Genomic DNA, 16009 nt, shown 5'->3' on the forward strand with positions numbered 1-16009 from the left:
TTTTTCGGCCTCAAAAGTGGCACTTTGGAGGGGAGGGAAATTGTCTCTTCGTAGAGAGTCTAGATATTAGAACTGGAAAGAGATATTAGACCATTAAGTCTCTCCCCCTGCCATCATAGAAGTAATTGAAGAAGTATTTTATGGTCTATTTGACAGGTTGTATTCTAACCTGGAGAGCCATTCCAGCTCCTATTAATCTGGGCCAATTCTTTTCTCCCATCTTTGACTACATATATTGTTTGATCCACACCACCTGATAGCCAGTACCATCCTGAAAACAAGTTCTAGAGGGAGCTAGTACCTATTTTGTCTTCCTGTGTGTTAATCATTTAAAAGCTCTTAAGAAATAGATGTTATTAGAAGGCTGGTACACTCTGTTCATATGCATAAACATAGGATTTCCTCCTGAATATATACTAAAGAAGATTATAAGATTTACCAAAGCCTCTCTTTGCTAAACATTAATTATATACATTATAATATTTGCACTCTACGTGAATATGGTGCTGCATAGCAGATTGATGGTACCAAAACGGTCCCTGCCTCAAAAATTCGATGGTCCAAAACAGATAGACCAAGACAAGACAGAATCTACACAGAGATGGATGTGGCCATTAGAGTTTGAATGTTTCATAGAATAGATGTTTCCTTAGATTTTATTTGGGAGTTTGGCATAAGTTAGTAGGGAGGCTGCTCTGGAAATATGGGCCGGCGTAATGAACATCCTGAGTGTTTTTTATTACAGTGACACCTACAAAGTCACAACAACATTCTGTCTATTTTCCAGTGAAAATTTCATCCTATTTTTTTACCCACACTTACAAAGCACTCTCTTAAAAAATGGATAATGGATAAAATATTCTGGTTATTCATTTATCTGGAGCAAGTATACATAAATGAGACGTATTTGGACCTTAATTCAGTGTGCAAATAGTCAAATTATGCCACTACACAGTCAGCAGATAACCTAACTGCTAAAACGTGCCATCCAGTGGGGCAGGGCCACTACTGTGTGAATCTTATTAGTATAAAGAGCATTATGCATTAAAGTGAAGTGCACTGCACAGGCCAAATGCAGTCTGAGGTAGGAAGTGATGGTCTTGGTGTAAGGCACCTGATTGTCTCAGGAGACCTAGATTATATTCCGGAGTCAGTCATAGATTCCCTGTGGGACAGTGAGCAAGAATTGATCATGCTTGCCTCAGGTCCCCATCTGTAAAATGAGGGTAATGTTACTTCCCTAAAGCACAGGAATGCTGTGCAGTAAATTCATTAATGTTTGTGGGGGACTCGGCTATTATTACAGTGATGGTGTCCATAGAAGGACCTACATAAATAGCAAGACCATTTCAAAATATGTTTTGTTTCTTTTACTAAAACAGTCTCAATATTCTCTTCAAAGTAAACTTCCTCAGAAAAATAACTACCATAGAGCACCATCCATTCTGATGAGCTCATTTGAGTGACAAAGTGCCAACATGGCTACTTGTGCTAGGGTGTCCTACGTGGGACAATACTTAATTGGTAATCAGGACTTTAGTGGAAAGATTTATTCTACATTTTAAAATAACTCTCAAATTTTAAATGGTCATTTCCTTGAATTATTTTTTGATGGGGAGTAGATCATTTCAAGGAGAACAGATATTTCTAGGTTACAGTGACCATCTGTACTCTGTAGAGTTCGGTTAAGATAACTATCTTAATGCCTGTTCTGACATACTCTTTAATTAGATCTCTGCATGCCATTGTCCAGGAAGTCTGTGGAATGGCTATTGGGGCATCTGATGATATACAAGAGCCCCAAATGTAGCGACAGAAAAACAATTTCCACAAGGGATTAGTGTACACAGAATCCGTTGGGTTTTTTTGTTTGTTTTTTTCTTTTGATGGACAGCCTAAAAGGCATTTTCTAAAACTTCACAAACTCAGTATCCAGGATAACCTTCCTTTGTGCCTTCTTTATAACACTCCAAACTGTTCTGGCTCTTCTAACAGTTTGCAGTAGGTTTGCTTAAATATTACTCACTTAGGGGAGGAAGCAGTGGTGTGAAGAAACCTGATTTCCTCAAGTGGATTGTATCAGACAAATCGTTTTCAATAAAAAGGTTCCTTGATTATATAGTTTATTATAGATGAATCAGATTAATGGCGTTGCACCAAGTTAGGCAACTGGACAGATTCTGGCCTACATAACATGTTACTGGAAAGGACAAGATATATAGACCTGAATCAAGAGTATTGCTGTTTGTTTTGGAGAGTCATGGTGTCATATCATGGCTACTTTGGGTTGGATTTTTCTACCATATTATCATTATTATTATGCAGCCTAGAGATGTGCTAGTGCCTTACAGAGAGAGACTGAGATAGAACCCTGTCCAGGAAGGTTTACAATCTAAGATCTATAGATAACCTTCTTGCAGTGTTCCAGATATTTCACAGATCTTGCATTTGACATATTTTCCATTCCAGTGTCTTTCACTGGTTCCTGACTGGTAGGTTTTAATGACAGAAGGGACCATTATTATCATTTAGTCTGACTTCTTGCATAACACAGGCAATAGAATTTTACCCAGTAATTAGTGCATCAAGCTCATAACTTCTGTTAGAACTATAGCATATCTTTCAGAAAGAGATCACCCAGTCTTCATTTAAGACTTCATGTGATTTAGAATCAATCACATCCCTAATTAAGTTATTCCAATTGTTAATTACTCTTACTATACTAGAAATAAATTTGCTATTTATTTCTGGTCTGAATTTGTCTAGTTTCCAACCATTGAATCTCATTATGCATTCTTCTGCTAGATTAAAGAGCCCTTTACTATCAGAAGTCTCTTCCCCTCTAGGTACTGGTATTCTGGGATCAAGTCGCCTCTTAACCTTCTCTTGGATAAATTAAATACATTGAGCTTCTTAAGTCTCTCATATATAAGGCACATTTCTTGGATCCAGGATAATAAGCCTTATGAATGGGGGAAGTGGTAGATGTGTTATATCTTGATTTTAGTAAGGGTTACTGTCTCACATGACCTTCTCATAAACAAACTAGGGAACTGCAACCTGGATGGAGTTACTATAAGGTTGCTGCATAACTGGTTGGAAAACTGTTCCCAGAGAGTAGTTATCAGTGGTTCACAGTCAAGCTGGAAGGGCATATCGAGTGGGGTCCTAAAGGGATCAGTTCTGGGTCCAGCTGTCTTCAATATCTTCACTGATGATTTAGATAATGGCATAGAGAGTAAACTTATAAAGTCTGTGGACGATACCATGCTGGGAGGGCTTACAAGTGCTTTGGAGGATAGGATTAAAATTCAAAATGATCTGGACAAATGGGAGAAATGATCTGAAGTAAGTAGGATGAAATTCAATAAGGGCAAATGCGAAGTACTCCACTTAGGAAGGAACCGTCAGGTGCACACATAGAAAATGGAAATGACTGCCTAGGAAAGAGTACTGCAGAAAGGGATCTGGGGGTCAAAGTATATCACAAGCTAAATATACTAGATAGGTAGGATATGAATTAGCAAATTCTCACCCTAAGTGATAAACAGGCTGGCAGATTCTTGAGGCACTAGCTGCCTTTGCTTTGCAGCTTGGGTTTCCCAGGTTTTCATACACAGGCTAGAAATCCCTTTAGTCTGGGACCATTACTTCCTCAGGTGTTTCCAGGTGCGTTGTTGTAAGGAGAGTGAGGTACCATCATGATATCATTTCCCCCTTTAATGTCTTCTTCCCACTTGCTGGAAAGCTCTTTTGCTGTGACCTGGGTCAAACAGTTTCCATTGTGTAGTGCTATCTCGGAGAGGTTTGTATTGTACACACTTCCTGGGGTAATCCTTGTGCTTGTGTGCATTTTCTCAGTAAGCCATGAACATTGTTTGGCCTTTTTACTGTTGTACCTGAAAGGCTGCTTGTGGGTGTTTTCAGACTCACAACATGTTTCAATAGCCAAACTTCATACCTTCACATACGGTGATTGCACATACAAACCAACGAGTTATTAATGTCTAGCAGATCAAGACTTTTAGAATGATACCTCACAAGGCATACTTTGTGCAAAATATATCCTAATTATATGACAGTGGTGAATAAGGGGGTATCAGGGAGTCACAGGGTGGTTTAGATTGAACATTGGGAAAAACTTCCTAACTGTCAGGGTGGTTAAGCACTGGAATAAATTGCCCAGGGAGGTTATGGAATCTGGAGATTTTTAAGAGCAGGTTGGACAAACACCTGTCAGGGATGGTCTAGATAATACTTAGTCCTGCCATGAGTGCAGGTGACTGGACTAGAAGACCTCTCGAGGTCCCTTCCAGTCCTACGATTCTATGATTCTATATTTTCCAGACCTCAAATCATTGTAGTAGCTCTTTTCTGAACCCTTTCCAATTTTTCAAGATTCTTATTGAAGTGTGGACTCCAGAACTGAACACAGTATCCAGTAATGGTCTCGCTAATACAGCCAGAGCCAACTCCCTACTGCTGCTTGATATTTCCCTGGGATACATCCAAGGATTCTGTTCTCCCACTTAGCAATGGCATCACATTGGGAACTCATGTTCAGCTAGTTATTTATCATTATCCCTAAATCCTTTTCAATGTCATTGCATTCCCGGATACGACCCCTCATCTTGTAAGTGAGACCTTATGTTTATTCCTAGATATGTGACTTGCATTTGGCTATGTCAAAATGCATGTTGTTCGAACAAGCCCACTATAACAAGTGATCTGGGTCTGTCTGTATAACTGGCCTCTCATTATTACTTAGCTAGTACCATTATTATTTACCGCTCCACTAATTTTTGCACCTTCTGTAAATTTTACCAGCAGTAGTTTTACATTTTCTTCCAGATCATTGATAAAGAGATTTGAAAAATATTGAGTCAAGAACAGACCCCTATGGGACCCTATTAGAAACATCCTCCTTGGATGACTATTCCTCATTTGCAATTACTATATATACTCATTCATAAGCCGAATTTTTTTTAGTAAAAAAGGGAAGCACCAGAGAAGCGGGTCTGCTTATGAACGGGTATAAAGAGAGAGAGGTGGGGACACAGCCTTCCCCCCAACAGAGGGAGCAAGGAGAGGCAGCACAGCCAGCAGAGACAGAAGGGAAGAGGAACTAGTGACAGAGGATATGGAAAAAGCTAATGTACTCAATGCCTTTTTTGCCTCTGTCTTCATGAACAAGGTCAGCTCCCAGACTACTGCACTGGGCAGCACAGTATGGGGAAGAGGTGACCAGCCCTCTGTGGAGAAAGAAGTGGTTCAGGACTATTTAGAAAAGCTGGACGAGCACAAGTCCATGGGGCCAGATGCGCTGTATTCGAGGGTGCTAAAGGAGTTGGCGGATGTGATTGCAGAGCCATTGGCCAATATCTTTGAAAATCATGGCAACTGAGGGAGGTCCCGGATGACTGGAAAAAGGCTAATGTAGAGCCCATCTTTAAAAAAGGGAAGAAGGAGGATCCAGGAAACGACAGGCCAATCAGCCTCACCTCAGTCCCTGGAAAAATCATGGAGCAGGTCCTCAAGGAGTCAATTTTGAAGCACTTAGAGGAGAGGAAAGTGATCAGGAACAGTCAGCATGGATTCACCAAGGGCAAGTCATGCTAACCTATTTGCCTTCTGTGATGAGATAACTGGCTCTGTGGATGAGGGGAAAACAGTGGATGTGTTATTCCTTGACTTTAGCAAAGCTTTTGATACGGTCTCCCACAGTATTCTTGCCAGCAAGTTAAAGAAGTATGGGCTGGATGAATGGACTATAAAGTGGATAGAAAGTTGGCTAGATCATTGGCTCAATGGGTATTGATCAATGGCTCCATGTCTAGTGGGCAGCCAGTATCAAGGGTGCCTCAAGGGTCGGTCCTGGGGCCAGTTTTGTTCAATATCTTCATTAATGATCTGGAGGATAGCGTGGATTGCACCCTCAGCAAGTTTTCAGATGACGCTAAACTGGGAGGAGTGGTATATACATTGGAGGGTAGGGATAGGATACAGGGGGACCTCGACAAATTAGAGGATTAGGCCAAAAGAAATCTGATGAGGTTCAACAAGGACAAGTGCAGAGTTCTGCACTTAGGATGGAAGAATCCCAGGTACTGCTACAGACTAGGGACCGAGTTCTGCAGAAAAGGACCTAAGAGTTACAGTGGACGAGAAGCTGGCTCTGAGTCAACAGTGTGCCCTTGTTGCCAAGAAGGCTAACGGCATTTTGGGCTGTATAAGTAGGAGCATTGCCAGCAGATCGAGGGACGTGATCATTCCCCTCTAATTGGCATTGGTGAGGCCTCATCTGAAGTACTGTGTCAAGTTTTGGGCCCCACACTACAAGAAGGATGTGGAAAAATTGGAACAAGTACAGTGGAGGGCAACAAAAATGATTAGGGGGCTGGAGCACATGACTTATGAGGAGAGGCTGAGGGAACTGGGATTGTTTAGTCTGCAGAAGAGAAGAATGAGGGGGGATTTGATAGCTGCTTTCAACTACCTGAAAGGGGGTTCCAAAGAGGATGGATCTAGACTGTTCTCAGTCTGACAGAACAAGGAGTAATGGTCTCAAGTTGCAGTGGGGGAGGTTTAAGTTGGATATGATTCTGTGATTCTTGTGTGCAAGTAAAAGTTGGTCTTTAACATTCTCTTTGGTTACTGATGGAATAGAAAATGTTTCCTACTCACTGTAAGATATGAGTACACCACCCTGCTTCTTTTCAAATACAGATCAGTAACAAGGTGCATAATTTGAGAAGCTTGGGAAGTGTGTCTGTTTTTTGTGTAGTTGCCGCTATAATATTATGCTATTTTTTAATAAAATATTAGTTTTAATACAGTATGTAATATACTATACAATATCTTTGATTACAAAAGACTATTTAGTTTTGTTAGTGTTATTGTGTGGCACCAACTAACAACAGCCAGGAAATATACAGCTGAGAGGTTGATATATTCTGTTTTTTAACTTACACTTTAGTGAAACTAGCAAACAAAAATGCGCATAGGTGCATACACTAAAGTCTTATCTTTTAATATCCTGCCATTTGCCATTTTCATATCCTTAACATTACTGAAGCAAAGGGAAATGTCTGAATTTCCAGGTGTGCTTTTGTCATTACTATTAGAAAAAATGTTTAAAGGAAGCCAGAAAAACACGTTGACCCAAGATATGGAGCAATTTACGGCTCTGAAGTAAACACCACTTAAGCTAATGTAAATACATATTTAGGTCTGACATGTTTTAAGGCATTGCTTTTCACATGGGTAAGCCCGCATGCTGTTTTGGGGGAGTTCTTATTATTTAGCTAATAATGGATGTAGTGGTTCAAAGGTGTATGGTGCAAATATGAAATTAGGCTCATTTTTAAAAAGCTATGTTGGAGTTCTAGGACCTACACCCCTCCCACCACTTAACATATAGAATCTTCACTTCTTTTGGCTTGGGGGCAGTGGCGTATTAACAAATTTGGCGCCCTTAGGCCCTCAAAAAATTGCTGCCCCCGCCCCGCCAGCTCACCTCTGCTCCCCCGCGGTAAGCTGGGGGGTGGGAAGAAGGGGAGTTGTGGCACGCTCGGGGGATGGCAGCGGTGGAGTGGAGGTGAGCTGGGGCGGGGGAGCAGTTCCCGGCCCCCCCGGGTTACTCCCTGCACCCGCAGGCCCCAGCTCACCTCTGCTCTGGCTCCTCCAAGCGCACTGCTACTTGCTTCTCCCTCTCTCCCAGCGCTTTCATGCGGCAAGCCTGGGAGGGAGGTGGAAGGAGGAAAGCATGGTGCGCCTGGGGGAGGAGGCAGGCCAGGGATTTGGGGAAGGGGCGGAGTTGGGGAGGGGTCGTGAGTGCCCCTGCACATTTGCCACTCTAGGCCTAGGCGATAATACGCCTCTGCTTGGGGGGTGGGGGAAGGATAGTGAAGGGGAAATTGTTGGTACTTAAATTTTTTTTTTTAAATGTAATGCTTATAAAAGGTGCTGGCCTGACATTCCTCAAGACTGAGACCCCTTTATTCAGTTGAGTCTGTAATACTGGCAGATACCATAAAAGCTTCTCTACGCAGCCCAGGCATTATGCATTAACCCTTTCTAGAGGGGTTCTCTGTAGGGGTGGAAACGTAGTTCAATCCTTGGGCAATTTTTGGTCTCTCTGCAGACACTGCTAAGAAGAGGAGCGGTTAGTGTCATTTGGGATGGCGGTGTTTGTGATGAGGACACTTGCTCAGTAGGAACTGGACTGAGGCCCTCAAACCCATTGTGTGTGGGCCACTAACAGCTGAGCTATGTTATATTTGTCATGTATCTGATCCAGATTTGAGCCATTAACCTAGGCTCTGTATCCTGTATAAAATGTAACTAGATTGGCAGAAACAGCAGCATTGTAATGTTGAAAAAGTCAGGACAAAAACAGTTATGTTAAGTACTGCGCTAGGATGATAATAATTAAAGAAGAAAAATATCTGTTCGATCGCTGAATCTCTCTGTGACGGGTTTCCCCCAGGATGCCACCTGGAACTGGTGTACCACTGAGCCCGCCTGACTCACCAGCCTGTGCTCCCTTTACACTGTACTGCTGTGACAGTCTCTCAAGCCCCCTCCAGCACACATATAGGTGGGGACACACCCAGCTGCAGCTACACACACATGCTGAGATTAGCTCTGCATGGGAAGGCTCAGCTAAGGAACTGCTCAGTTACTCAAGTGCAGAAGCTAAACCCAAAATTATACTGTCTTGCACTGCAGACTGTACAGTCTACGCTCATGAAATTTGCCCCCGCCCTCAATATGGAGAGGAATATACACAGCTTTCTACCCCAAATTATGATTTCCACACACAGGTTTTAGACAAAAGATAGATTTTAAGTAGGGCTGTCAATTAATCACAGTTAACTCACACAATTAACTCAAAAAAATTAATCGCGATTAAGAAATTAATTCATCGCAGTTTTTATTGCATTGTTAAATGATAGAATGCCAATTAAAATTTATTAAATATTTTGGATGTTTTTCTATATTTTCATATATATTGTATTCTTTGTTGTAATTGAAATCAAAGTGTATATTATTTTTATTATAAATATTTGCATTATAAAAATGATAAACAAAATAAATAGTAGTTTTCAGTTCACCTCATACAAGTACTGTAATGCAATCTTTGTCATGACAGTGCAACTTACAAATGTAGATTTTTTTTTGGTTACATAACTGTACTTAAAAACAAAACAATGTAAAACTTCAGCACCTGTAAGTCCACTCAGCCCTACTTCTTGTTCAGCCAGTTGCTAAGACAAACAACTTTGTTTACATTTACAGGAGATAATGCTGCCCTCTTATTTACAATGTCACCAGAAAGTGAGAACAGGCATTTGCATGGTACTTTTGTAGCTGGCACTGCAAGGTATTCACGTGCCAGATATGCTAAACATTTGTATGCTCCTTCATGCTTCGGCCACCATTCCAGAGGACATGCTTCCATGCTGATGACGCTCGTTAAACAAAAATGCATTAATTAAATTTGTGTCTGAACTCCTTAATGGAGAATTGTATGTCTCCTGCTCTGTTGTACTTACATTCTGCCATATATTTCATGTTATAGCAGTCTTGGATGATGACTCAGCATATGTTATTCATTTTAAAAACACTTTCACTGCAGATTTGACAAACACAAAGAAGGTACCAATGTGAGATTTCTAAAGATAGCTATAGCATTCGACACAAGATTTAAGAATCTGAAGCGCCTTCCAAAATCTGAGAGGGATGAGGTGTGGAAAATGCTTTCAGAAGTCTTAAAAGAGCAATACTCCAGTGCAGAAACTACAGAACCGAAATCACCAAAAAGAAAATCAACCTTCTGCTGGTGGCATCTGTCTCAGATAAATAAAATGAATGTGCGTCGATCCACACTGTTTGCATTGTTATCAAGCAGAACCCGTCAGCAGCATGGATGCATGTCCCCTAGAATGGTGGTTGAAGCATGAAGGGGCATGTGAATCTTTTGCGCATCTGGCATGTAAATATCTTCCAATGTTGGCTACAACAGTGCAATGAGAACACCTATTCTCACTTTCAAGTGACATTGTAAACAAGAAGCGAGCAGCATTATCTCCTGTAAATGTGAAAAAACTTGTTTGTCTGAGCGATTGGCTGAATAAGAAGTAGGACTGAGTGGACTTGCAAGCTCTAAAATTTTACATTGTTTCATTTTTAATGCAGTTTTTTTGTACATAATTCTACATTTGTAAGTTCAACTTTCATGATAAAGAGATTGCACTATAGTGTTTGTATTATGTGAACTGAAAAATACTATTTCTTTTGGTTTTTACAGTGCAAATACTTGTAATAAAAAATAAAGTGAGCACTGTACAGTTTATATTCTGTGTTGTAATTGAAATCAGTATATTTGAAAACGTAGAAAACATCCAAAAATATTTAAATAAATGGTAGTCTATTATTTTAACAGTGTGATTAATCGCGATTAATTTTTTTAATTGCTTGACAGCCCTAATTTTAAGTGATTATAAGGGATAGCAAACAGATCAAAGCAAATTACCTAGCAAATAAACAAAAATGTGATCTAAGCTTAATATACTAAAGAGATTAGTTATGAGTAGCAAATTCTCATCTTAATTGTTGATTTAGACAGTTTGCAGAGATTCCTGAGAGCAAGCTGCACTTGCTTGCAGCTGAAAACTCCAGGTATTCCTTTCACAGGCTAGAAATCCCTGTAGCCTGAGTTCAGCCCTTCTCCCCCAGTCCAGTCCTTGTTCCTCAGGTGTTTCCAAGGTCTCCTTTGGGTGGGGAGTCAGTGAAGAACAATGATGATGTCACTCCCCAGCCTTAAACAGCTTTTTGCATATGCTGGGAACCCTTTGTCTCCCCTCTTGGTTCCCATACCCAGTCAGTGGAAAAAAACTGGTGTTCGAAGATGGAGTCCAGGCGCAGGTGATTTGGTCACCTGCCCCTGGAGGGACATAGAAACCATGACTCAGAGGCTGTTTGTAGCATCTTCCGGAAGGCTTCCCAGTGGGAGATTAGCATCTACTAAGACCTATTGTTCTCCCAAAAGGCCCATCCAAGCCAGCCATTTGTAATAGATGCAGAGACAATATTCCTAACTTCAGATACCAAAATGATACATGCATACAAATAGGATAATCATATTTAGTGAATCATAACCTTTTCAGTGATATCTTACATGATATCTTGAGTAGAATTTATCATAGATAGGCCATAATCATATCACAATAATATTACTATGAAGAATATGGGGCGTAATGCCACACTGTCTCCTTGCAAGTGAAGGATATTGTAGCTAGATAGAGAATGTACGTTTCTTTTCTGTACAAAATATTACTTCTATGGCTTTCTGAATCGACTTTAAAAGGTTTTGTTTTGCTGTGTATGTTTTTTTAATTTTTATCGTTTTCATGAATAATAGTGGCTCTTTCCACAAACCAGCGAAGTAGTAATTGAGTTGGTGTGGGCACAGTTCTCCTAAAGTTTTTCATGTCTTCTCAGCTGCCCCATTAATCTGGCCACTCATCTCTCATACAGGAACCAGCAGATTATCTAAGAAATAGGCAAGACAGAGCAGTCAAGCCCAGCTGTGGCCTTGTAGAAATGACCAATGGAATGGGGGAATTCAGAAGATTGGATATTATGACAGATCCACTGTTTTACCATGGGAGACTAAGCTCCTGAAGTCAACTGTTCCAATTTCAGGTCCCCAACTACAGTCGGTACTTTCAGTTGGAAAAGGCTGGGAGCCAGTGGCTTGGAAGAACTGCAAGAAAACACAATGAGCAGGAATCCAAATTTTAGGTTGAGAACTTGGAACTTTAAAAAAAGAATGTTCCAAAGACAGAACTATATTCTTCCATAGATTTCTGTGTTTCTAAAGCCAATTCTCAGACTTGTGAACAATAATACCCCAGTGATTTCAAAGGAGTTCATGTGTCTTAAATTTATTTTAAGTAATACTGTACACATTTGATATGAAACACTTAAAGCTTTAAGATGGCTTTATATAATTGCATGCACTTATCATTTCTTTGTGGTAAGTCTTTTAATTCTTCTGGATGAGGGCATTGACTTCCCATATCCTGACCAAAAATGTTTCTGATTTATGTAATGCATTCTGCGGGATTACTTTTATTGCAAACTTCACTGTATATAATTTCAGCGAAATTTAAACTTTTCACCTTTTTAGAGAAAATAACTTCATGTGCATAATCTTCATTCACCCCAATTCTTCATTCTGTACATACTCATTGGATGCCAAAAATCCCTGTCATCATATTTTCTGGAAAGATTACAGCCTTTTGGAGTCTTCCTCTAGGCACATGCTGCTGCTTTTATCTACTCTGGGAGACGCAATCGCTTTCCTTCTGTTGCTACTGCTGCAAAAGCCCAAACAACTTAGATTAATTAAAACATTTCTTGGTAACTCAGAAGAGCAGTCCCACCCAAAAAATAGAATTCTCTCTGCCGAAAGTCGTAAGTCCTTCAATATGCTTTGTCAATCCTGATCAATGAAATGAGGATGATGCCAAGAAGATTCAGGTGTGTAACAAGACTCTGGCAAGTGTTCTCTCCTGTGGTTACTATAAAAAAGACTCACTACATATTTTGAATCTAACAATATTTCTTTTCATGCTACAGGATTCCAAATGACTTTTAGCAATCCCTTCATCCACCAGCTTCTTAAATCTGAGCAACAACAACAGTTCAGGTTCACTGTAGGCTGTGAACCCCGCCTCCATGGTAGTGGTGGTTTAGTGATTACTGCTAATTATGTGTATGGGTTTTTTTTAACTAAGATCTTTTGCATTTTTCCCCATCTACTGGCAGGAACATCTCCACTTTGACATGGAACAGAGCCAGAGTGTCCCTGGGACATCTGGGATGTTAATGACAACTAACAGACCAAGAAAATCACTCTGTACCTGATGGACTTTGCATCATTTATCTTGGCTTATGAGTCGAGAGAGAAAGTAGCAATGCCAATTTTCCAAACCACACCAGAATTTAACCACCAATCTTGACCCTAATTCTCTCTCCCTTTTCCAGAACGTTCATGCTGTATTTCAGACTGAGATGTCACCTTTCCTTCCTCCCAATCAAGAGTTGCCTCAGCTCCTGGAGGAACAAATATTGAGGTGTACAGCTGAGAATAAGGACTATACTAAGCTGTTTCCTGCTGCATTTGACTAGGACCCAAGTACAGCCAGGTGGGGAGGTGACATGAGCAGTTGACAAAGCAAGAAAAGGACAAACCTCCAAACAGTCTCCAGTTTTTGATGACAGTCTAATCTCTCTCTCTCTCTCCTTCCGTATCATTGCTTATTCAGGAGTAAGACTCAGATGGGGTATGAGTGGGGAAGAAATAGTCCTTTCATTGCTCCCACTTTTTCTGTTGGAAGCTTGCAACTCTGTATGCCAAGCACAGGAAAATGTAAACAGTATCTCTAATTGGTGAAGTATTGAGAGACTGGACACTTTCTTCTTCGAGTCTTTCTTGCTTCATGGAGAAACAGTAGAAGTTGCATGTATCTGCCTCATCCTGACTCATCGATATGTAATCATATGTGAAAATATGTATACAGGAAAGGGTTTTTCACAGTATGATTGAATTTCTTGTTTAGAAATGTACTAGTGTATTCTATCTGTGGTGCAATCTCTCTCTGTCTTTTTTGTTTGCAGATATCAGAGTCTCAGTTTTGTTTATCGATAGGGCTTTCAGACATTCTCCTGAGATGGCATTATCTCACGTAGAATGTATATCAGGAGCAACCATGTAAAATTATTATTAAATTGAAGCTTAATTTGCTAGTGTGTGTATTGCTGTTGATATGAGTATTTTATTGGCTTTGTACATAACTTAGTATTGTTCTACTTGAGTTATTACAAACATCTTTTTTTTTTTTACCAGTCAGCTGGGCACATTTGATGTGTAAATGATTAAGACTCAATAAACAAGGAACTCCACAATGCCATTTTTGTCATCAGTTTCACAGTAGAACCAGATTCGAAACCTGCCTGTGATCAACTTTAACTTCTGCACCAATCTTCCTTAAAAGTGTGAAACAGAACATGTAGGTCACGTGCTCGTTGGCTAGTTTCTCCCCTTTAAAACGTGTTTTTGGACACGCTCATTCCATCTTCCTCACTTCTGCCGCATGCCTAGCTAAGCGCCAGGATGTTTGGGGATATGTTTCTTTTTGTTATGTGTGCACATCTCCCATTGATGTGAATAGAGATGTGTGTTCATGGAGAGCAGAAAAGAGATCTCTTGGAATGAGGATATCATTGTGTAACTTAAGTAATGAAACTGCTTCACTGTTTAAAAAAAAACAAATTACACAACATTTGGAGCTATATATGCCCTTGATCTAGCCCAGAGGTGGGCAAACTATGGCCCACGGGCCACATCCAGCCCACAGGACCCTCCTGCCCGGCCCCTGAGCTCCTGGCCTGGGAGGCAAGCCCCTGGCCCCTCCCCTGTTGTCCCCCCTCTGGGCGGCGGGGCTGCGAGCTCCTGCCGGGCAGCTGCAGAGCCGCAGCCTAACCCGGTGCTCTGTGCTGTGCAGCGGCATGGCTGGCTCCAGCCAGGTGGTACAGCTTCCTGTCCTGGTGCTCTGGGTGGCGTGGCTGTAGTGCCGCCAGCCACTGGTGTTCCAGGCAGCGTGGTAAGGGGACAGGGAGCAGGAGGCGTTGGATAGAGGGCAGGAGAGTTCGGAATGGTAGTCAGGGGCGGGGATGTGGATAGGGGTCAGGGTGCTCCGAGGGTGGGGAACAGGGGGGTTGAATAGGGGCAGGGATCCCAGGGGGGCAGTCAGGAAGGAGAGGGGGGATTGGATGGGGTGGCGGGGGAAGTCGGGCAGGCGTTTCGGGGGTGGTCAGGGAGAAGGGGTGGTTGGATGGGTTGGGGAGTTCCAGGGGGGAGGTCAGGAATGAGAGGAGGGGTTTGATGGGATGGCGGGGGGCAGTCAGGAGCAGAGGGTCCGGGGGCAGTCAGGGGACATGGAGCAGGGTGGGGTGGATGAGGCAGAAGACCTGGGGGGGCTGACAGGGAACGGGGGGGTTGGATGGAGCAGGAGTCCTGGGGAGGCCGTCAGGGGCGAGAAACCGGGGGTGGGGGTCAGATGGGGGCGGTGGCTAGGCCACATCTGGCTGTTTGGGGAGGCACAACCTCTCCTAACCGTCCCTCCACACAATTCTGGAAACGCAATGTGGTCCTCAGTCCAAAAAGTTGGCCCGTCCCTGGTCTAGGGAAAATGAAGCCCTTAAATCAGCGGTTTGCAACCCGGGGTACGTGTATCCCTGGGGGTACACAGAGGTCTTCCTGGAGGTACATCAACTCATCTAGATATTTGCCTGGTTTTACAACAGGCTACATAAAAAACCCTATTGAATTCAGTACAAACTAAAATTTCATACAGACAATGACTTCTTTATACTGCTCTATGCACTGAAATGTACATACAATATTTATATTCCAGTTGATTTATTTTATAGCTATATGGTAAAAATGAGAAAGTCGGCACTTTTATATTTTCATGTCGGATTTTGTAAACAAGTAGTTTTTAATTAAGGTGTAACTTGGGGCTATGCAAGACAAATCAGACTCCTGAAAGGGGTACAGTAGTCTGGAAATGTTGAGAGCCACTGCCTTAAATTATGCTGTTTAAGTTTTTACTCTTCCTGTTGCTTCAGTGAGGGACAAATGTCAGAGGTTACTCCAGGTCGGCATCTGCAACATCTTGATTTACAAGCAGTTCCCTCTGTAATAGTTGCCCTTGGTGATCAAGTTCAACAAAATCAGTACCTACCTCCCAGTGTGCTAAGCACATTATCTTCCCTGTCCACTTTGCCTCACGTTCTAGTAGCTGACAAAGAAGTTGCTTTCACATTTTAGTCAGCCCATTCTGGAAAAACCGTTGAGCATATCAAGAGTGGGTGTAAAACTTCCAATACTTTTCCTATCAAATATCTGAGTTAAATCTGTTGAAGAGGTGGACTT

At 41.7% G+C, this 16009-nt stretch overlaps 1 protein-coding gene across 4 annotated transcripts in view; it reads left to right on the forward strand.

The window, feature by feature from the left end:
- MTA3 (metastasis associated 1 family member 3) overlaps window positions 1-16009 on the forward strand; it is a 228903-nt gene that overhangs the window by 176542 nt on the left and 36352 nt on the right. The window contains exon 17 of one of the 4 annotated variants that reach the window (XM_045011463.1): window positions 13057-13910. The exons of the other annotated variants lie outside the window; for them this stretch is intronic. Within the exon in view, the coding sequence (XP_044867398.1) occupies window positions 13057-13082 (26 nt within the window). The 3' untranslated portion in view covers window positions 13083-13910. Of the gene's footprint in view, window positions 1-13056; window positions 13911-16009 lie in introns of those variants that run through there. 4 annotated transcript variants of the gene reach the window in all.

The sequence above is a fragment of the Mauremys mutica genome, chromosome 3 (genome assembly GCF_020497125.1).
Source record: "Mauremys mutica isolate MM-2020 ecotype Southern chromosome 3, ASM2049712v1, whole genome shotgun sequence".
In the NCBI taxonomy this organism is placed as follows: domain Eukaryota; kingdom Metazoa; phylum Chordata; order Testudines; family Geoemydidae; genus Mauremys; species Mauremys mutica.